The following is a 23,126-nucleotide window of genomic DNA, read 5'->3' as shown; positions in this document are numbered from 1 at the left end:
GTTTTCAATTATCTCATACGAAAAAGTGAATTATCTTATCAACCTTATTGATTTCTCACGAAAAATTAACAGAAAAAAGTTTTCGACATATCAATAAGGTTGATAAGATAATTCACTTTTTCGTATGAAATGAGATTTCTCGGACTTCACCAAAAAAGTACTTAGTACTTAGTAACTTCAATTATCTCATTTAAAAATAAAAAAACGTAAATAATATAATAACCGTTCAATATTTATCAAACAATTAAGCGTTCAGACTAATTTTCAAGTGTCATCTGCTATCAATCTAATACAGACAAAAACTGTCGATGATATTCGCGAGATATTAAAATCCATTAAAGGATGACATTGAGTATTGAGTAGGTTTATTTTTTTGTTATTGAGATTCATCACTTAGAATCCTTATGACTTGAAGTATTTTTAGAAATTTTATTGAATTTTTACGAATTGCACGCAAATTTAATAAATCTCCATTAGTATTGATTTCATACAAAATCTTGAAGTTCATTTACCTTAATGTAAAATCTTTTATAATATATATTCTTCAAATATGAATTTCAAAACAAAAATTGCTTCAAAAGTTTCTTAAAATATTCTTTATATTCAGATTTAAAATTTTTAAAGTAATTTTTTTGCTACAAATAAGAGTTTTAGGTAAGTTTCATAAAAAAATTTTTTTATGAATTTTGATTTTAAAATTGAAATAAACAACAACTGTGCCCTAATTTTCTTCCTTTCATCATAAACCTCTCATAAAATGTCAAAAATTAAACAAAACGAAATTAATTAATAAAATATAAAGTCAATAAATCGGCCCACCCAAATAGCCCATTTGACAAACTCACGAGTTTTGCATGTGTCGATATGATTAATAATTGGCTAAAAATTTATTACAGAACCGAACTGTATCTCTCTCTCGTCCGCTGTGTAAACTTTATGTGTTTGACGACAAATAATGTGAGCTATTAAAATAATAATTTACAATCACTCAATTTACTCTGTGTACAATTTCAGATCCGTACGTTGCTAATGAAATGACAGATATGCAAATTAACGTTACAACAAATGAGTTTAAAGCATTTAATCTGATGTGTGAGAAAATTCTTCGCAAATAATTAGTGTTTTTGTTTGTTCGAGGATTAGTCATCCGCATGAATTGCTTTTGTTACTTACTTGTACATGCAGCTAACCATCATGTCAGCAATTGTGAGATAGCTTACGAGCCCAACGCGTGTCAGCATGAAATATTCATCGGCACAACTTTGTTTCGGTTTCTCGAAATCAAACGAATATCCTCCGGTTGTCACGATCGGTGTACCGTGCAAATGCAGAAATTTTGCGATGCGACTGACAGATGCTGGAAATAACAGAGAATTTCAGTGGAAAAACGAATTAGAATAAATTTAGATTTTCTGGCATGTGGGTGTTTGTAACTGACAAGTTGCGTTTTAGAGATTTTTAAAAAAAAAAATCGTTATTTATGACATTAGCGGAAATGGACCGATTAAACACGTTTTTCATTCCTTTTATGATGCCTGCCGTGCCATGATAATCATTTAATTTTAATTACCTGTGGAGTAATCGCATGCTGGTCCCAGTATCGCATGTGCACAATCGCCGCCATACAAGCCATCCATGACGCTAATTGTGGCTAAACTCGGATCACAACAATCATCGAGCGGAATAAATTTAATGTCCAAATATGGCGGCAGCAATCCTTGTTGTTTTATTGCTGTTTTGGCGAGATCTAACACGGGCATGACCTAAAAATTATTTTAAAAATAAATGAATTTGAATACAGTAAAGTATCTCAAATTGGACACCGATTGGTAAGTTTCCTAATATTTATAAAAATTTGCTATGTACTTATTAATCTAAAATATTTCATCAGTTACCAAAAAAAAAAGTTTTTTTATATCATTTAAACGAAAAATTGAATTATCTTATCAACCTTATTGATTTCTATTGGTTGATAATGATTGGTTGATCTTATTGGTTGATAAGATATTTCACTTTTTCGTATGAAAAGAGATTTCTCGGACTTCACCAAAAAAAGTACTTAGTAACTATATCATTTAAAGCTACCAAAAATTTTTAAATAGATTTAACCTTTACCAATTTTAGATATTTAAATAAGTTAATACTTATAAAATTTGTATTTTTGATTGAAATTTCAGAGAAAACTGATGGTCAAACGTGGATTAATCCATGGAAAATTATCTTGTGAATCGAGTAAGTAGTTGCAAAACTGAGGAAAAATTTCTTAACAAATCTTAATTTCATCTGAAGGTGAGACAAACTTTGGTATCAGTCTTTGTTACTTATGTACTTGGCTTTCAGTCCATCGAAATAATCTGGTTAAGTAATGATCAACTCGATACTTGAACATTAATAACATGCTTGAAACCCCACGGGGAAAAATACATAAAACGCCATCAACCACTGGAAAACATAAAAAACTAGAAAATTGTGTGCTGGACAGGCAAACCATACAAACATTCTGTTATTGAACACTAGGTGCTGATTTTTTGATAAATTTCGTATGGTTCTTTTCATAGTGTATCATACATGTTCAATAACCATGAAAGACCGCTGCTAAAATTGACAATGGGAATTAATGCTGATTTTGTAATCAAAGTTTTTTTCGTGGTATCTATTGAATTGAATATTGAGTAGCTTTGAGCTAGATAGCACACATGTTTCCATGTACTGGTCTCAGATTTTTTTTGCTATATTTTGGTTTTCATAAGCCAAAGATTTTTCTGGAAGCTTATTTTTGTCATTACTTTTTCTCCCTAAAAACATTTTTTCGTATTATAATGAAATTTTCTAATTTTTTTTCATCATTTTTTTAAATATTCGGAGTCATAAAGCAGATACCTAAAAGTCATAATATTAAGATTTTAAGGCTTTTCATCCGAATTTCATTCCATTTCATATTTATTTTTTTTTCGCCAATAAGAACGGACTAAGCTTTTGTCCTTTGTTTGGGTCGATACGAAAATCATAAATATTTTGATTTTATACAACTTTTGTAGATAAAAATACAATTTACTTATAAAATAAATGAAATTTTTAATTGTTTTTTTAATAAAAATTTTAAACATTTGTCCAATGCTGGTCAAAAATGTAGCAAAAAGTGAAAGAATTATTTAATTTTTTTAAATACTTAAAGAATGCAATATAAAATTTCCATATAATTTATCAACACTTACCCTCGTCAACGACGCTTCAAAAATCTCCGGCTGATTCGGCAAAATCACCAACAGTCTTAGCTCACACGACATTTCCTGCGTTCCATTGCGACGACGACAAATACTTTCGCATGCCGATGCCTGAACATTTTCATTTTGCTGCAATTGTTGTCGACATCCGCCAATATTACCGTTCGCTGCGGAACTGCGCAACATTAACGAACAAATCAAAAATGTGCGCAAAAATACAAAATTGCGTTTCTTTGCGTTTTTCATCGTTTGCGATTTTTTATTGAATGAAAAGTTCGTTTTATATCATTTTACAACCACAAGTTGAATGGAATTTTTTGTACCGCACTATGTTTACATGTAGCAACAACGCGACGGAGAACGAGGAAAAGCAACAAATTGTGTGGTAAAAGAGTATAATTAATCACTCGCTGTGCAAACGACGACGTTGAAGGAACACAGAAAGTTTTTCACAATGATGTAATTTTATGATGTCTCTCATTTTTATTTGACTTGTTGTACATTTATTCTTTCTAAAAGACTTTTTTAAAGTGATGATGTACAACAAACAGTTTTATATTCTGCACAATCACATTTTAACACTCTCGTAGCAGTAATGATGATGATTATATTGTTTTATTATTATTTTTTTATATGTTCTCTCGTCTTCTTTTTACTTTATTTTTTAAATTGTTCCGGACACAAGATGATGACCATTTAATAATGTACTTACTCCACTTTAGGTATTTATTGTTGGGATTTTGTTTTGAAAAAATTTTTCAACTTTTTTTGTACGATGTTATTTGTGGTCGGAAACCTGGTCACCGGTGTCGTTGTTGTAAGTCTGCAACGGAAGAGAGATTTAATATTTAATTAAGAGATTAAGGTCGCGCGCGTTGTTTATCGAGAACATAAATAAGAGCCAGACATAAATAAAAGGAGACACTTGACTACCTTAGAAGATCGTCTCTAAGTGAAGAGGGACTAAATTTCGACCTTAATTAAAGTTGTGGGTGTTCCGCATTGTTTTTAAAGGAAATTTATTTTCTCGAATAATGAAATTATCGGAAAAGTCAACAATTCTGCGTTAATTAAAAAATGTTTCCATAGCAAAGATCATATAGCGAGTATTATGGAAAAATAAAAAGTAAACACTATTAAAAAAAGAATAATGCGAAACCTCACAAAAAACGTTGATATTTGTTTATTTTTTTACATCGTGCTTTATTGGTAGAAACGTGTGAGCGTGTGATATTGAAATGTAAACAAATTTGAAGGAAGCAGAAGCAAGGCGCCTCCTTTAATTTTTTTTCTCTTGTGTGAAAATTTATAAAGGAAATTGAAATAAACAAGATTTATTGTTTCGCAAAAAATGAGTAAATATTGTGTGGTAATCAAGACAGTCAAGTACAATATGAGAATTTATAAAAAAATCAAATTATGATAATTTTTTTTTCGTTAAATTCTCAAAAAAAAATGATTTTCTCAATTTTTTTTTGTATGTAAAAAAAGCTCAAAACTTCAAACAAAAAAATAATTAATTAAATAAAAACTAAAAATATTTTTTTAAAAAATGATTTAAATTCCAAAAATTAAAAAATATAATTAATTATTTTAAAATTAAAATTAATTAAAAAAAAATTAATTATGTCAAAAGTTTTTCTGCTCTGTTAAAAGCTCCCTTTGAACAATTTATTTCTAATTTAAAATTAAAATTATTTTTTTTTTTACAAAATGTGAACAATGAACAAAACCTTTATTGTGGTTTTTTTTCTGTAAAAATTCAATTAATTAAATTAAATTAAAACTTTCCGTTCAATTTATTTTTTTCCGTTTAAAAAAATCAATTTAATTTCATGTAGGTATTCTTCAGGAAAAGGAAGTTGACATGTGACTGCGGTAACGTTTTTTCATACAAAATTGCCTTATTAAAGGTTTGCTTAGGCAACAAGCAAAAACCTTTTTAACTTATTGATATTCACATCTTCTCACATCAAAATTACACGTGAAGGAAAATATGACTGAAAAATCATCAAATCGAATTTACTTCAGTCGTGCGTAAACAAGAATTGACATAAAACACTTAATGGCAGCAATTTAACTAGAATTATGAGAATAATAACGATTGAAAATGAGACAAAAAGTGCCAAATGAAAATTTCAAGGACTGCAAGAAAATCCACTTAAACACATTTATTGTTATGACTTCAAATGTTTCCCATTGTGCGTTTGACTTTACGGAAATCGTTGTGATTCATAGCAACAAACTAACAAGGGAAATTTCCAGAAAATAATAATTTATTGGATTTTTCATTCCATTTCCGTTTCAAAATAAATTATACACAACTAACAACTCCCATCCGACGATATGATTTTTTTTCCTTTTCATTCATTCATGGCTTACTTCGTATTACAATTACGAGGATTCTCGCAGGATGTCACAACAAAACACAACACAGCACTAAATATAATCCAAAGCTAAGCAATATCGTAAAACTAAATAATTCCCATCTGTTTCGTCGTTTTTTTTTCTCTCGTGTGTCAAAAGCACGTTTGTTTGTTTGTTTGTGATATTTTTACTGCCTCATACGTGTGTCTACTTTTTAAAGCAAACACGACACTATATTTTTCCCATTTCATGTGACACTGATATAATACCGTTCATTTATTAAATAAAGCACAACAGGCTTCGTCATCTTATGCAAGGGAGAAAAAGGTCTAGGTCTTCGTGGATGTAGGACGACACCGCAAAAAATTAATCTTTTAAAAGAATTCCCATTTTTTTCCTGTTCGTCATCGCTCGTTGTAATAAAACATTTTGACGGAAAAGTATCCTTTGTGTCCTCTTTTGTGAACGTCAAAGAATAAAAAAAAATCGGATTAAAAAGCATTCGTGGAAGCGAAAAGCCTAATCGCATTTCAAAAGGATTTTATTAAGATGGAATTTTTTCGAAATTTTCCACAATTTTTCCGAGTTTTCAAAAAAAACTTCAAAGAAATTCCACGACCCAGTGGTGGGTAGTAACCACGTACCCACACTACTCATGAAAAGTTTCATATGAAAATTTTTATTCTAAAGAACTTTAAATTTCTTTAAAGAACTTTCATATATTTATAAATTTTCCTAAGATTTTCACAAATTTTTCCGATTTTTTCACAAACTTTTCACAAGTTTTTCCGAGTCTTTCACGAATTTTAATATTTTTAAATTTAAACAACTTCAAGAGATTTTGAGAATTGGGGTTTTAGATATTTTTAAATTTTTTCGGAAAATTCATTATTTTTGAAAAACTGCGAAAGGATTTTCCACAAATTTCCTTTATTTTCCCAGAGGTATTCACTAAGTTTAAATTTTCAAATTTTTTATAAGATTCTCATAAATATTTTAATGTTTTAAACATTTTTAAGTTTTAAGATTTTTTTGGCATTTTCCAAAATTTTCCACCAATTTTTTAAAATTTTCCATGAATGTTTCAAAATTTTCCGCCAATATTCATTTTATGAGTTTTTAATTTATTTAACAGCTTGTCACAAATTTTTAAGATTATTTAAGCTTTTTTAGAAATATTAATAATTTTCACGGTTTTCCGAAGTTTTTAAAGGTTTTCCCAAAAAAATCTTATGTTTTTTAAACTTTTCGGAAGTTTTTCCCGGAGTTACAAACAATTTTTCTACAAATTTCCATCACTAAATACTTTCTACTTTAAGTATTTATGAAATATTTACTAAAGTTGAATTAGCAAATGGCAAATTCAAACATCCTAATGGATAGACGGACAACATCACAACCATTAAACCGCATTTAAAAAAAAAACGAAAAGCGGTAAAAAAGAACTAAATGATAAGAAGTTCGCAACTTTTCTTATCGTTTTGGGTCCATTTCATTTGTTCAAATGTAATTGAATGAAGTGCCATAATATCCCACTAATATTAATCAAATATTAACCACAGTTGACTGGACATTTATTGTCTCAGGGCGATCATTTCGTTATTTGTCTTGAAGTTGTTTTCTTTTGGGTTTGAGTTGTGTGTGACCTTGTCGTAGTTTTAATGAAGTCCTTCACATAATTTCACGAAAGATGTTGATTAATGTACGTTTGATCCATATTTTTCTTTCAAGATGTGTCGCTGTCACTCTCCTGGGACCGTCATTTAAAATTTTCTCCCATATTTGCGGCACGAGCGACCGAGAAAAACAATAATTTACTTAATATTATATTATTATAACGAAGAAAACCATTAAAGGACACAACCATCAATCAATTCGGTCTTTTACACGGAAAATTTTGTGTTTTCTGAACATGACATTATACTCCTCGTCGAAAGTATCGATCAATGTGATGTCTATTGATTGACGCATAAAACCGTTTAATCTTCGCGAATCTGTTCAGCCAAAATCTCTTTTTTTGGAAAATTTTGCTTGACAGACTGCTTATGTGTTTATCTATGGAAAATTTTTTGAGTAAACGGAAAAAATATCTTGATAAATTTTCTGCAGTGAAATTACCTTAGTTACATCGATCGAATTGCTTCTTTTTAAAGGCTTGATGATAAAATGACATTGAAGAAAATTGTCTGTCAAAGAGTTCTTTGTAACTTTCTTTAATGAAGCGATGTACGTTTTATTTTTTGTGTCATCAAAAGAAACTTTTTGTTCGGTAGTTGGAAAAAAGTCTGAGAAGTCGTTAATGTTTGCTTAATTTGTCACACCTGCTACTGCTAAAAGAAAAAAGTGCCTTTACGAAAAAACAAAAAAAAACTCTTTTTTTTATTTCTATGAAAGCAATTTGTAACACATTTTTAGCCCGGCAACCTTTCGCGTTGGTATGTGATATTCTTTTGGGATAACAAAACACTTCAATTTAATGTTACATGCATAGGAAAAGTTTTTGACGTGTTTTGGTTCCCTTTTCTCTTGTTCTGGCGTGATGTTGTTTCTCACGCTTGTGAATATAAAAATGCCACAAAATCTTATATTTTCAGACAGGTTACACGTTATAATAATCCCTTTACTGTTTTTGGTTTCGAGCATTTTTTAACGCATTTGGATCAAATTTGTGTTGAATTTGTCAAAATAAATCATAAAAAATTTTAAAAAAAATAAAAAAAATATGAGACTTTTTTAAATCAGTAAAATCCAATAATTTTTAAATTTTTATAAATTAATATTTATTAATTATAAAATTAATTAATTAAAATTATTACCTGTTATTTGTAAAAATTTAAAAAAAATAATTTATTTTTTCAAAATTTATTATCTATTTATTTAGTTACGTATTTATTAAAAAAAAAAAAAAAAAAATGTCAATTTTTGACCGGTATTTTAATAATTCCAAAATAAAAAAAAATATTTTTTTAACCTAAATTTATTTTCAAATTTGATTCAAATACGCTAGTAAATTCAAATTTTAATTTTTTTCTGAAATTATTATTTTTTTTAAACAAACCTAAAGAAAAGATTAGTTTCAAAAAAATTTTAAATATTTAAAAATATTATTTAAAATTCATTCAAATATGTAAAAAAAATAGATTGATAAAATATTAAAAGGAAAAACTTCAAAATTGATGATCTACAATTTTATCCACAAAAAATGATATAAAGCACTTATGTCTTCTAAATATTTCATGAAAAAAAGGTTTTTCAATACATCATGATATTGTGACATGTAAGCTACAAGATTTTCCTGTTTAGTGGTTATAAAGATGAAACAGTGAATTAAAGATGATGATGTTTAAAATCCCAAAATCGATCAAAATGAAAGAAAAATCTACTTATTTTAACAAATTACTTCTAATATGAAAAGTCATAAGTTAAAAAAGCAAAAAAATAAAAGAAGTCTAGTACCTTAAATTTAAGATTAAAGTTGCGATATTACCCACATAAATCAGCATGAAAAGGCATTGTTCAACGTTTCTTCTCCTTTTGCAACGACGAGACGTTCACAAGTGGCGTATAACGATACAAAAGGGATTTTGTATAATAATAAATCCTCTCGCTATTATACGATGCGATAAAGGACGAGTAAATCTGTTCAGCTATAAGTATATTTGCGATATGTGTAGTTAGGTACTCGTGTACTCTACAAGACCGAACAAATTGATATATAAACAAATTTTTTTTCTCTGCTGCTCAAATTCTTGTCAAGCACTGCAAATTTCATGGGGATTACATTATTTTTCATACAAATGAAAAACATCATGGCACAAAAAAAAAGATGAGAGATGAACAAATTAATTCAAGAGAAGTTGTCACTGTAGCCTTCATTGTTAGCGTAGACACGACGGTGTCCAATAACTCGTGAAGGGAAAAAAATGTTAACAGTTATTTTGCGTCATCATTCTCGTTATTTCAGCAATTTAGTCGTGAGAGGACTTAATGATGGATGCTGTACACAGAAATTTTCGAAAAAAAAAATGTAAATGCATGACATTCCAATTAATTTCTAATTGTTGGCTGTTGGCAAGTAAGCAAATGAGCATCAACAACACGTTTGATAAACAACAATTTTTTATTGACATATGCTCAGGGGTGGATTGGTAAGTACTAACATTTATTTCTAAATAATTTATTTTTAATTGTCTTTTAATTTGTTTTAAAAATTTAACTTTTATTTATTTTTTAAAAATTAAATTATAATTTATTTTAAAAAAATATCACTTTGACTGATTTAAAAAATTACTTTTAATAAAAATTTTAAAAATTATCTTTTAATCCATTTTAATTAAAAAAAAAATATTTTTATTTATTTTATTTTTTTCTTAAAATTAAATTTTTATTTATTTAAAAAAAAATAACTTAATAAAAATTTAAATAATTACCTTTAATTCATTTTAATTAAAAAAATATATTTTTCATTTACATATTTTAATTATTTAAATTATTTATTTAAAAATTATTTTATTTTTTTTTATTAAATTAACTTTTAAATTAAAAAAAATAATAATTTTTAAAAAATATTCTTTAATTAAATTAAAATAATTAACTTTTAATTTAATTTAAAAAATTAATTTAGTTTTTTATGTTTTAAATAAATTTTTTTAATGACTTTTCTCTAATTTCTTAATGAAGAAAAGTGGAACTGAAAAACTCTCAAAACACCCTTGATGACACACATAACAAAATGCATTAAAATGCACGCAATTCTGCCAAAGTAATCCAAACCAAGCCACATATCAAGTGTAAACAGACCTTCCTATGCGACACATTTTGTCTGCGTATTTGTTTTATGGTGACAATTATATAAATTTAATGGCAAGCAAAGGAGTATCATCACATCGTACTTTGTTTACTCTCCAAACATTTCGTTTCCATTCCGCTTCACATAATTGGTAATTTAATTAATACCAGATGAGCAACGGAATAAAACATAACTGAGCCTTAATTAGTGAAAACTAATAAATAATATTAAATTTAATATCTTGTAATGCTCATTTATCATAACAAATATTTGCGGTCCAAAATTTCATCCATTGATGATTTTAGCATAAACATCATTACTTATTTACTGGAATTCAATATTATTATATTTGCAAAAGTATCTGTTTCTGGGTTTAATTAACATATCAATTACTCACTATGATGCTCAGTTAGTGGGTAGTAGTTTCTGGTTTTTGAAATTTCCATTGTAGTGAACTCTTTGTAATGCTAAATAACAAAGAGTTTTCCAATGAAAAAGGCATAAACTATCAAATTAATTCCAAAAGCTTAATTTTATATAACAGATTATTTGGAAACTCATTACTAAATAGAACAAGAGATTCAAATGGAAATTTATTTTTTTTTTTTTTTTTGGTGGGCGATCATGGAGACGACTGGTATTTTATACAAATGAACATTTGTTTGGTAAATTCAGAACAACAAAAATAGGTATATTTTGATGATTTTTTTTTCTTAAAAATACTCAAGTTTTACGATAAATATAAATTTATTTTATATTAATTGATTTATTTAATTCTCTTTAATAAAATTATTAGTGCTTTAAAATTTGAATTGAATAAAATTATTTTTATAAAAAATTGACAAAAATTAATTTCATGCCAGAACTTTAAACTGAAAAGTAAAGTAAAAATAATAATTAATTTTTTAAATTAATATTAGGTAATTAATTTTAATTTAAAAAAATAATATTAAATTTAAATAAATACTTTAAGCTAGTTATTATATTATAAATTACATGATCAAATACAAACAAGCAATGATAATATACAAGATGACAAAGGAATTATTGAGGATGAATCTTACAATTTCTCTCGTTCAGGACCGACATAACCACAACACAATAAGAAGGTCTGCATTACTAGTACCAATGTCTCGAACGAATTATTTACGCCACAGTGTTTTTCATGAAGGAATAAAACTTCTTCAAGAGTCTCCCTTCAGAAGTAAGACGCACTGAAAACTTCCTACTATTCAAGTCAAAACTGAAACAATAACTGACAATGGAATACTGAGTCAGCTTAGTACAGTGTTTAACGTATTAGACTGATGAACGTAATGTTGTCGGTTCAAGACTCAAAATTATGAAAAAATTTTCTGAATCCAATCGTGCGCAAAATTTACTGAGATCTATTAGAAACTCTTTGCTTACTAAAATAATAAATAAATAAATAATTTGTTAAAAATTAGGTTTAGTGAATCATAAAAAATTCATAAAAAAATTTTTAAAAAATATTTTTCTTTAAGCGCAATATAAATATTGTTGCATTTTTTACACTTGTGATTTTATCAAAACCTATTTGTTAGATAAATTATATTGACGTAAAACTTTAATTATAAAAACATTTAATTATTAGCATAACAAAAGAACACAAATGTCCTTCCAAAGCGCGTCAGCAAAAATGTGTTTATCATCCAGTGGCTTTAGTCACATGTTTTGTGATGCAAATTCTCACAAAGTCCCGCTGCGCTCAAAAAGTAATTAACGCTATCCTTTCAATGTTTATTTTAATTTCGTGGAACCGAAAGGATGATACCGCATTTATCACTTTGCAATCTCTATGGAAACCCGTTTTTGACAACGTTACCGAGCCACAGCATTTTCCCGTGCGACCAAAGCTGCCAACTAGCGAATGCAAGACAAAGTGGTTGAAACATTTGCTGCATCGACATTTTTTCTACCAGTTAGTGGTGTAAAGTGTTGTTCATTATTACATACAGCGGATAAGGAGATACTTAGTGAGTAATAATAAATGGCAATGGGAGAGAAACTGATGACACAAAGAAAATAATTTGAAAACTTTAAAAGCACATTGGAAAAGTTTAAAATTTATTTCTTATCTGGCATGGCATGGCATGCAATTCGTTTAAAGGCACAGTAAAATAGACACAAGAGAGCATTCAAAGTTTGATTGCAAACTTTTTTTTTTGGGAACAGGAAGCAAATAATCAGTGAACATAAATGTTTAAAAAAATATTGAAAACTTTTTATTTTTTCAGTTGAATTTTTTTGATTTTTAAAACAAAAGTTCTTTTGTTTGCGAAAAACAATCAAGTCAAACACAAATTTAGTCGGTTTTCAATCAACAAATGGATGAAAAGAAGATTAAAATCTTTTTTAAAAGGTATTCGGCCGTAATTTCCTTTAGAAAATGCATTTCCTGTTGCAAAAATGTGTACAAAATTATTTTGCCATCAACACAATGAAAAGTTCAAAAAAGGTAAATAACAAAGCCTTTATGTCAGATTATCAAATATATCAATTCACAAATAAAAGAATGCAAATTTCTAAGCAATAACCATGACAAGTGTTGAAAGGATCTACCGGAATTTTCTCGGTGTAAAAATGTCCAAAGGAACATTTCAAAGAGTGCAAAATGGGTTCATTGAATTTGATAGAATAATAACGAATCGTGATGAGAAATCCTTATCAATTGCAATTTATTTATTATGAACTTTATTCATCTCAAGAGAATATCTGAAAGTGATAAGAAAATAATGTCATCAAACAGAAACAGAAGATAGTTTTCAATTCAAATAAATGACAGGAAATTATGATATCATCCTGTCTGCACCTGTTTTGGTTTAATTTAGTGAATCTTTCTGTTCTTAAAATGTCGGTTGTTTTAAATTATGTTTTATGAGATAAATTTAGCTTGATGAAGGTCAACCGTTTTAGGGCAATATTTTTTGACTAAATTTTCTTTATATTTAATTAATTTTATAAAAATTTCATATTTAATGTAATTTTATTTAATATTTACTGTGAAAAAAAACTTGTAGAAAATTATCCTGTTTTCATTTATTTTTCTTTGTTTGAAAATTTAAACATAGAAAAAATATATGTTTAACGACATACTTTTACAAAATAATTCATGCCTTTGTTACATACTATATTTATTTTTTGAAAAGTTTTTATTTTTCGTGAAATTAAATTGCTTTCAAGCTGTTTTACTTATATTTTTGACATGTTGAGTTTTCATTCTTATTTTTAAACTAACTTTAGGCCGCTCCAAATTTTTTTTGAACTTTTTGTCCCATGCCCCATTTCAAAAGTCGAAAATCCAATGGGGCAAAATAAAAAAAAAAGTTAAAAATTTCATCAAAATTGAACCGTTTTTTCCTTTTTTCAATTTATTTCATAGGAACTTTTTTACAAAATTTTTTAAAATATTTTAAATTCAAACTGACTGAAACAGAAGAAGTTTTGTATTGAAAATCGTATTTTACACGTGAACTTTTAAATTTAAATCGTTACTGCAAATTTTTTTTCAATTTAAAATCATTTTATTTTTAAAAATTTTTTGAAATTATTTTTATTACAAAATTTAGCTTGTTTAAATTTTTAATTTGAAATTTTTACCCTGAGATAAATTTTCAATTATCAAGTTCAATTAGATTTTATAAAAATCAATTTTTAAAATATTTGCAATTAATTAGTACGCTCCAAAAAAACTGTTAAAATTTATTTGTCGTATTTTTATATGAAACAGTATTTCATAAAAAATTTTTTATTTTAACGACATACTTTTACCCCCCCATTCATGCCTTTGTTAAACTATAATTTTTTGGAAAAAAATTAAATTACTTTCAAGCTGTTTTCTCATATTTTTGACGTGTTGAGTTTTCATTATTATTTTTACACTAGCTTTATTTATTTTCTATTATTTTTTTTTGTAAAATTTTAAGCTTTCAATTTTATTCTGTCAAATAAAAAAAAACTATTTAAAAAAAATAAATAAATATTCAATGAAAAAAAAAATAATAAAATTTTAGTAAATAAAACTTTGATTTACTTAATAAAAAAAATAAGAACAAGAAAAAAAAAATAATTTTTGAAAAATGTAGAAAAAAAAAAAATTATTATTAAAAAAATAAAGGTTAGAGTTTAATTTCACGTTCAGAAAACTTTGATCTTCATTGTTTTTTGTATTATCAAAAATAAGACAGTCCAGTAAATTTAAACATAATAACTTTTCTGTACCTATTCTCTATTTAAACAAAACTCCACAACAGCAAAAACAAAACTTTTATTATAACCGCCATTATCGTACATCACATTTAATCATTCAGCCATTATCAAGTTTTCAATATTTTTTAAAGAAAAACAAATTAAGCCCAAAGCGCATAAGATAAAATTAGAAGAAAGTAAAAAGGATGAAAATTTCTTGATAATGAGCTTACTAAAAACCAATCATTGGCCTTTTGTTATTTTTAAGTTTTTTTGCTATTGAAATTTTCACCTCAAGATACTTTTCTCAATCAATTTTCTTAGAATTTGTCACAATTGAAGCTTTTCTGTCTTTTTTGTCCTTTTATAATTTTACAAGTGCAAAGATGACATACTTGAAAAAAAAACTCTTAGAAATTATATTACATTTTATGACATTCAATGCCATTTCAAGCCTTTTTATGCAAAAAAAAAAGAAAATAATGTAAACACAATATGCATATCAGAAGAGAAAATCTAGTTCAGGAATGTTTGGTTAGAAAACAAACAAGTTGTTCGCAAAGAATACTTTTTATCATAACAAAAGGAATCTCGGGAATATTTTTTAATATATTTATATTAATTCTCCTTTTTATCCGTCATTGCAACCTTGTACCTCTAACCGTGATAATTTTTTCCTTTTAAAATAATTAAACTGCCATGAAAAATAATTCTCCTAATTACGGTTAGCAGACATTCCTTGAACGACTACTTTACTTTATGCGACATAAAATTAAAGACGCCATAAAAAATTCAAGTCTTAATTGATTGACTTTTCACAGATTTACATTTCAATGAACACCATCATCTCTAATTATATTTTCACGATCATTATATTAATAAATTAATTAAGTGTAACATGAACGAGAATAATTATTATTTTTTTTTGATGTGATAAATTAACGAGATATTTACCTGAAATATTTTTTTTATTTTTTTTTAATTATTTAAACAGCTGTTAAAACTTTAATTTTGAGGTGAAATATTTTTAAAAATAACAAGTTTTTAAAAATATAAATTTTTTAACGATTGACGCACTTTGATAAGAAAAAAAACCATGGAATTGTACAAATAAAAATCCAGACAGATCAAAAATAAGTCCGCGCGCGTTTTTTAAAGATGACACATTTTCGTCAGTAGTTCATAAAATTTATTTACAAAACACTGAATGACACTTTCTTTATTTAAAAATAAACGTTGGTTACGTTATCTTCGATTTTTTTGCAAATATTTTTTGCGCTTATCAATAAAATAAAATGAACGTTATTAATCAAAACACTTGAGTACTTCAGGACAGACGAGCGAAATATATTCCGAGTTTATTTCTCGGCGGTTGACGATCAACTGAAGGAACTTTTTTTGAAAACAAACTCTTAAGCTATGTTTCATATCAGCAGTACACGATACAAAGTCCCACACTGAAAATGTTTGTTTAGAGCAGATTTCCTCTCTAAGTTTTCCCTCCACATACACACAAACTGCACCCATACGACGGCGTGTCGGAGGGAGGCAGTAACACAGCTGTTTTCGCCGTACACGTGCTCGCAATGCTCGATGGCAACAGTGCTGATGCTGAATGATGATGATGTAGCTGGCTGACGTAGAAAAGTGGCTTTTTTTGTCAACAGAGAAACTGCCGCCACACCGACAAGATAAAGCGAGGGAAATGTATCTGCGTGACTTAATACGGGGGTGAAAGTAATTTTTTATACTTTCGGTTTCCCGCTGATGGCAACATTTGTCTGTACTTAACCCAGACACCACGGGGAACATGCTTTTGTTATGTCGAGATGGTCATTTACAAGTCGTTCGTACATTTGACAGATAATTATGGGGTTGGCTTTCCTGATTTTTTTGGTTTTTTCCTTAATTTTTTTCTAGAGTATTGAATTTTCAATTAAAAAAAATATTATTTATTTTTTTATTCCTGTGAACAAGAAATAACCGTTTAAAAACTTAAATTTCCCTAGTTGCATTTAAAGAATTTTAAGAATGTTAAAAAGTCACAATTTAAGCGAGAGTTCCTCACTTTGAGAGAAACTACAGACAAATCAAGACGTATTTTTTTCTATTTCTCAAAAATAGGTGAGGATTAAATAATAATTATTTATTTTAAGAACATAATTAAATATTAAGAATTAAAAATTAAGGTACATGGTAAGAAAAGAAAATTTTTGACTTCAACATTAAATTCTAAATTTCAGGTTCCATTTTGTTTTTTTTGAATCATCACCTATTTTGTCATCCCCCATCTTATCCATCCTGTTTTTAATTCTTTTAATGAAAAATTTAGGGTCCTCACATTCTCGATGTTGAAACTGTTAATTGAAATTTACACAGAAAAAATTATTTTAACAATCGAGTTAATTTTAAAATTGCATGGTTCATTTAAAATTTCAAAAAATTAAAAATAAAAATTTATTTTAATTCTACACTTAAAGTTATTTTTATTAATTAATCGGCAATTTTAATTTATCGATTTTTAATGGATAAAATTTTAACAGAAAAGTTCTATTTTGACATGATTCAATTTTTTTTTAATTTCGTCTATTTTTAATTAAAATATTTTTAATTTTAAAATGCATTAAAAATCTTCTCTTATTCTAATTAAAAAATATTTTTTTAATAAAATTTTTATTTTTCTACCAAAATATGGTCGAAGAGCAAAATTAACTAAATGTAGCTTTAAAACTCTTTATATTATTTTTTTCAAGTATGAGTCTCATTTAAGTTTTTTAAAGTTTTCCGCCCTTTCTCCAATAATAATACTTTAAAAAATTTGTCATTTTCTTCATTCTATTTTTTTGACAAAAATAAAGTACATTTATTTGTAATGAAAATAACTTTAAAATAAATTACATTTACAAAAAATTTGGTACTCAGATGCCAAACAAGCCGAAAAGGCAATGTAACAGAAAAAAATGACAATGAACAAAAGTTTTTCATTTCAAAAGTTCAAGTCAAACTCTTGTCGTTTACTCTTTTTTTTTCGGAAAGGGAAATAAAAAAATGTAAATAACCTAAAAATATGCCATAAATACATAAAAATTCCATTCACGTAGACAGACATTAGAAAAAAAGAAAGAAGAAAAAGAGCAACACCATGTCTTATTTATTTATTTTTTTTTTATGAACATCAACATCAAATTATCGTACTATGTCATGACTCGTCGTTCATGTGTGAGTTTGTGTGGCAAGAAGAGGTCATTATTACCAACGAGGAAGAAAATATTTGTAATTTTCCTAACAAAATGTAGTTTATTTTTCTTCAAGGCTGCAGGAATGTGAGAGAAAATTGCGGCACGGAATGCTGCTCAACATCATGTGTGTTGAGCCATAAATTATTTGTATGCGTATTTGTTCTGCTTGTTTACATCGCCATGGAAAAAATATGGAATGGCTGATATTAATGGGCAAATTAATTCTTTATGACCACATTTGTATTAGATTTTTGCTGGAAAAAGATACGGAAAGAAGAGAGAGAGTGAGAATGAGATACATGGCAGAAAGTTAGTCAATAATTGATATAATTATCGAAATAAGTGCCAACAACATCTGTGTTGAGTTGATAAACACCTGATATGAGAATATTTATTGATAAAGAATGTTTGCTTGATTATTATTGAGAGTTATTTAATTGTCATTAATTATTCATAGAACTGAACTAAGAAATTCGTGATAAAATTTAAAATATTTTTAAAATTGAGATTATATTGGAAATTTCCTATTTTATTTCTTAACGATAAGGGGTCAAGGTCAATTAAGGACATTCAGACTTGATTGATTTTTTGTTATTAAATTTTTAAAAAAATAAATTATGGGCCATTAGTTTTAGTTCAATGAATTTTTATCAAATTTATCGTCAATTTCATTCAGATAATGCAAATTCAGTTAAAAGCCGTAACGAATTTTATTAATTACCTTTGGGAAATCAAAATCTGAGACGAGAAAAGAACTGTGAAAATTATATAGAATGTTGTTTTTTTTTATAAGAAAAACTTTTATTTATTTCTTAATTTAAGATTCATTTCACATTGACAATCCTCAAAGAAAAAAAAATGAATTTTTAAAGCTTAGTTTATTATATTATTATTAAATTTAAATTTAAAAATGTAAGCTTCACATCAACCGAATTCATCGAAAAAAATTTGGCATGAAATTTTTTAAAGGTTTCGTGTTAGTTAGGCCTAAAATAGTCGAAAAGACCTAAATTTAAAATTCTAGAATGACTTTCAGTCTTTTTTAAGCACCCTGTGGGCGAAAAAGGGGTAATATTAACACCTTAAGTGGTCAAATTAACCCCTTAGGAGATAAATTGACCACTTAAGGAGTCAAATTATCCTCTTAAGCGGTCAAATTTACCTCTTAAGGGGTTAATTTATCTCCTAAAGGGTTAATTTGACCACTTAAGGGGCTAATTTCACCCTTTTTTCGTCCATTGTGCACTAGTATGGCCCAAGGGGTACTGGAAAAATGTCTAAAACTTTAAAAGCTCATTCCAAAGTTTTAAATTTAGGATTTTTTTCGACTACTTTAGGACTAACTAACACAAAACCATCAAAAAATCTCATATTTTTTTCGATGAAAAATTAAATCATGTGATATTTCTATTTAATATCTTTGGACTTACGGAAAATTTTAGTTTGTCTATCGTATTAGCTCAAGTATTCGTTTAATCTTTAACATTAATTCAAGAACAATATTTGAAACTAATAACGCATAACTATTGTTCAAATGCAATTAAAGATTTTCAAACAATTAAAGGCTCAGTAACAAAACAAAAACACCTTACCAATTCATATGAAAATATCCAAGTGTTTTCCTTCATAGCCTGAACAAACAAAAGTCAATTGATTGAATTCTAGCAAAGCAAACGTTGCCAACTTAAAACAAAAGATTTTCCAATTAAGATTGTAATGGATAGTTTGTTTGTTTTAAGTCCGTCTACATATTTCTAGACCTTTAGAATAGTTAACACATGTGAGAAGAAACTAGTCGTAATTCACATGAATCCAACAAATGTCTTTTCTCCCCACTGAGATGCAACAGAATAAATCGATAAACGGCAAAAATTTAAATAAACATGTTACAAGTGAGTATCTGCACTTTTTCAGAATTTCATTTTAAAAATTTTTGCTTTAATTTTTAGAACATTCATCAATCAACGTTCTCGTAACTCGTACATTCGTTATGCAAGTAATTGACTTATGCAAATAAATAGTAACAATAACAAATATTGAAAGTGCATTTTTTTCCATGGAAACTACTCCCATTTTATTGATAAAAAATTTTATCGACTTGCGATGAAAAAAAAGGTTGAGTAGCAATGAAATGTTTACTTTACAAATTGAAGAGCAGCAAAACTCACACTTATTCTGTTATTGCATTTAATAAATTAAATCGAATTTCAGGGAGATTTGTGGCTTGATTCATTAGGAATATTAAATATTTGTGCGTCACATAATTTATTTGTTGCATGCGGTAGGTAGGTTTGTGTCATCATGTGGCTCGACAAACTCACAATAATGGCAACAAAAATATATATTTCACTTGCTAGCCACACTATCATGGCCACATTAGAAACCTGTAACAATTTATTCGCCATACGACAACGACGAACAGTGTGTAGGCCAGTGCCTCTGATTTATTGCGTATTATAATCCGATCCCGTAACCGAGCGCATTTCTATGACACTTTCATTCAATTATGCGATTTGCGAAGAATAATAATCATATTTTTCCACGAGGCAGAGCCTGAGTTGCGATATTTTATTGGATCGCTAGCGTCAAAACAGCGATAAACTAGCGGCCCGCCAAACCGCATGCACAACAGAAACAGTCGTTCGAGAATTATTTTATTAAATTGCGAGCGACATAAAACCGCATAATTAAATGAAGTGTTACAAATTGGGCGTGCTAAGAAATTAAATTGTAGTCAATTCAATAAATGTGCATAAATGGAATAAAATTCATACGGAAATATCAATGCATTATCAAAGTGGATTTTTTCACGGGCATTAAATTTATTGCCCTATTTAAATTAATGATGCACTTCTTGTAGGTATTTTTGTGAATGGATGGTTGTGTATGCGTCGATTCATTAATTTGAACATTTTTTGAACGTTAACACAAGTTTTAACAATGCCAATGGCGAATGAGATATTGCGTTCATTTAAATTGGAATTTACGGGAAAATAGATTTTTTTAAGTAAGTAAGAAATTTTTGAACTAAGCGAATTAAATTAAAATGGTTTAACTTTGGTTTGACTTGTAATTTTAATTTCCTCAGCATTGAAATCCTCTGCGCCGCTTGTCTGAAGTAAACGGAGTTCTTCCTTTGCTCTATCTCGTCTTCGTTTGAGGGTTCGAAACCTTATTTGTTAAAAAATAAAAAGTTAAACATCAAATGTCGGAAATCCAAAAAAAAAAAAAAAAATGGAGAAAATTTTATCAAATTTGACTATTTTTTGATCTTTTCCATATTTTTTCAAGGAATTTTTAAAAAAATTTTTATAATATTTTCAAATTTTTAAGAATTTTTTTATTGAAAAACGAAATTTAACACGCATTTTCTTCTATGAAAATATTGTTAAAAAAATATTTTTCAGATTTTCAGACAAAAACATCGAAAAAATATTGGAAAAGCATAAAAAAAATATTATGTACTTACATTCGAGTTCGTATATTAGACCAATAGCGTCACAAATTTTGGATTTTTTATTTGTGTTTTTGAAGTTCTTCTCGTTTTTATCCCACAAAACGGGATGCGAGCGAATTTCATTGATAAATTCGATTTCCTCATCAATTGAGAGCTCTACATTGTTTTCTTTATCTTCGTTTTTTCTATTTTTTATTTTCTTATGTGGAGCCATGTTGATGATTTCGTGACAATTTTCAAACTTGTGAGTTTTGACATTTTTATTCATGGCACACTTAAAGTTAAATTTTTTTTTTTTTTTTTTGAATATAATTTTTGTATTTCACATCTATTTCATATCAATTTGATATGAAAAATTAAAATTTCATATCAATTTCATATCAAATTCACCTAGAATTTTTGTTCTAACTTGCCTACTATATCTATTAATTTTGTAATTTTCATATTAAATTTTTAATATGATTATTTTTTAACGAGTTTTAAAGCACAGTTAAGGAAAAAAATATTACAAAATTCTGAATAAATTTAGTATCAAACAAAATGAATTAAACTGAATTCTTAACTTTCGTAATAATTAATGAATTGCTTACAATAGCGGTTATTTCCTGTTACAAAATAAAAAAAAAACTTTTTATGCATCCAACCTGTTTTTATTTGGCATCTGTTCTCATTATTTTCCCAAACTCATCATTAACGAGTGCGGAATGAGAGACACACATTTTATACTCTCGCGCGCATTAAATATGATGAAATTGATACGCAAATTAAAATGCAATTTGGTTCTGGTAGGTCTTTGTAGCAGCTAAATGGCAAACATTAATTTCATTTAACAAAAAAATGCCTACTCTTGATGCATGTTTACCACAATCATCATCATTAATTGTGCGCTTTTTTCGTATTTATTTCGTTGTCCTCTCGCATGTTGCTGTAATGTATGCTAACGACCACCGCACTCACTTCGTACATTCTTTTTATTTTTTTGCAATTTTATATTTATTTATTATAATTGTTCAAGTTCACTGCATTTCTGCCATTTCTTATCTGATTTATTAGACACATTTAACAAGATTCATGACGTAGAACAACAACGACGAACCACGCGAACAGCGCAAAAAAAAAACACACAGCCACGTACGAAAAGGGAATAAAAGCAATAAATGTTTATTTATTGTGTGAATTTGTATTGTTATTTCGGCGAGCGAAATTTTAACACACAAAACATGTCAAAAGCAAAATTGGAGCAAGCGATTAATTGTTCTGCATTTTGGTCTGGAACGGACGTTTTTTCTTGTAATTTACTGGTTTTTTCCGTTGGTAAGTTTTTTTTCTATTATTTTTCATAAATCGATGACGACAAGATCAACATTGATGCAACATTGTGTACTTTTTAATTTACATAATGGACATCACTAATAAAATGTTATTCTTGTCATATTTTTTCCTCATACAACACATCGACGACAAGTGCTTACTCAAATCAAACAACTCATTGATTAAACACATTATGCAAATATTTCTACTCCAAACAAGAAAATGTCGTCGTTGACGCCTGCTTCTCCCGTAAATTGTACTTAAATAGCAATAATTATGGTTGTTATTACCTTTAAAACTTCTATTAATGCCAAAATTGTTTTATGCGAAAATAAAATCATAAACTGGATAATCCTGTTCTATTAAATGATAATTTTTATCTACATTTTTTTTGAGATTTTCTAAAGAAAAGTGTTCTTTGTGGGTATTTTGACGTCCATCCGTTTCTAACTGAAGAAGTAGGCTATGAATTAGGAATATCTCACCAATATAGATTGATTCGTAATATTGAAATGTAATGAGCTCTAAAT

At 27.6% G+C, this 23,126-nt stretch overlaps 1 protein-coding gene across 1 annotated transcript in view; it reads right to left on the bottom strand.

Moving 5' to 3' along the window:
• LOC134836900 (atrial natriuretic peptide receptor 1-like) overlaps positions 1-3,803 on the bottom strand; it is a 50,777-nt gene extending 46,974 nt beyond the window's left edge. Inside the window, exons 1-3 of the mRNA XM_063852176.1 lie at positions 3,216-3,803; positions 1,571-1,763; positions 1,174-1,357 (exon numbers count right to left, since the gene is read on the bottom strand). Coding sequence (XP_063708246.1) covers positions 1,174-1,357; positions 1,571-1,763; positions 3,216-3,470 — 632 coding nt within the window. The 5' untranslated portion in view covers positions 3,471-3,803. The remainder of the gene's footprint in view (positions 1-1,173; positions 1,358-1,570; positions 1,764-3,215) is intronic.
• Between the last annotated feature and the right edge of the window lie 19,323 nt (positions 3,804-23,126).

This window comes from Culicoides brevitarsis, chromosome 1, assembly GCF_036172545.1.
Source record: "Culicoides brevitarsis isolate CSIRO-B50_1 chromosome 1, AGI_CSIRO_Cbre_v1, whole genome shotgun sequence".
Taxonomy (NCBI): domain Eukaryota; kingdom Metazoa; phylum Arthropoda; class Insecta; order Diptera; family Ceratopogonidae; genus Culicoides; species Culicoides brevitarsis.
This window is presented reverse-complemented; position numbering and strand designations above follow the sequence as displayed.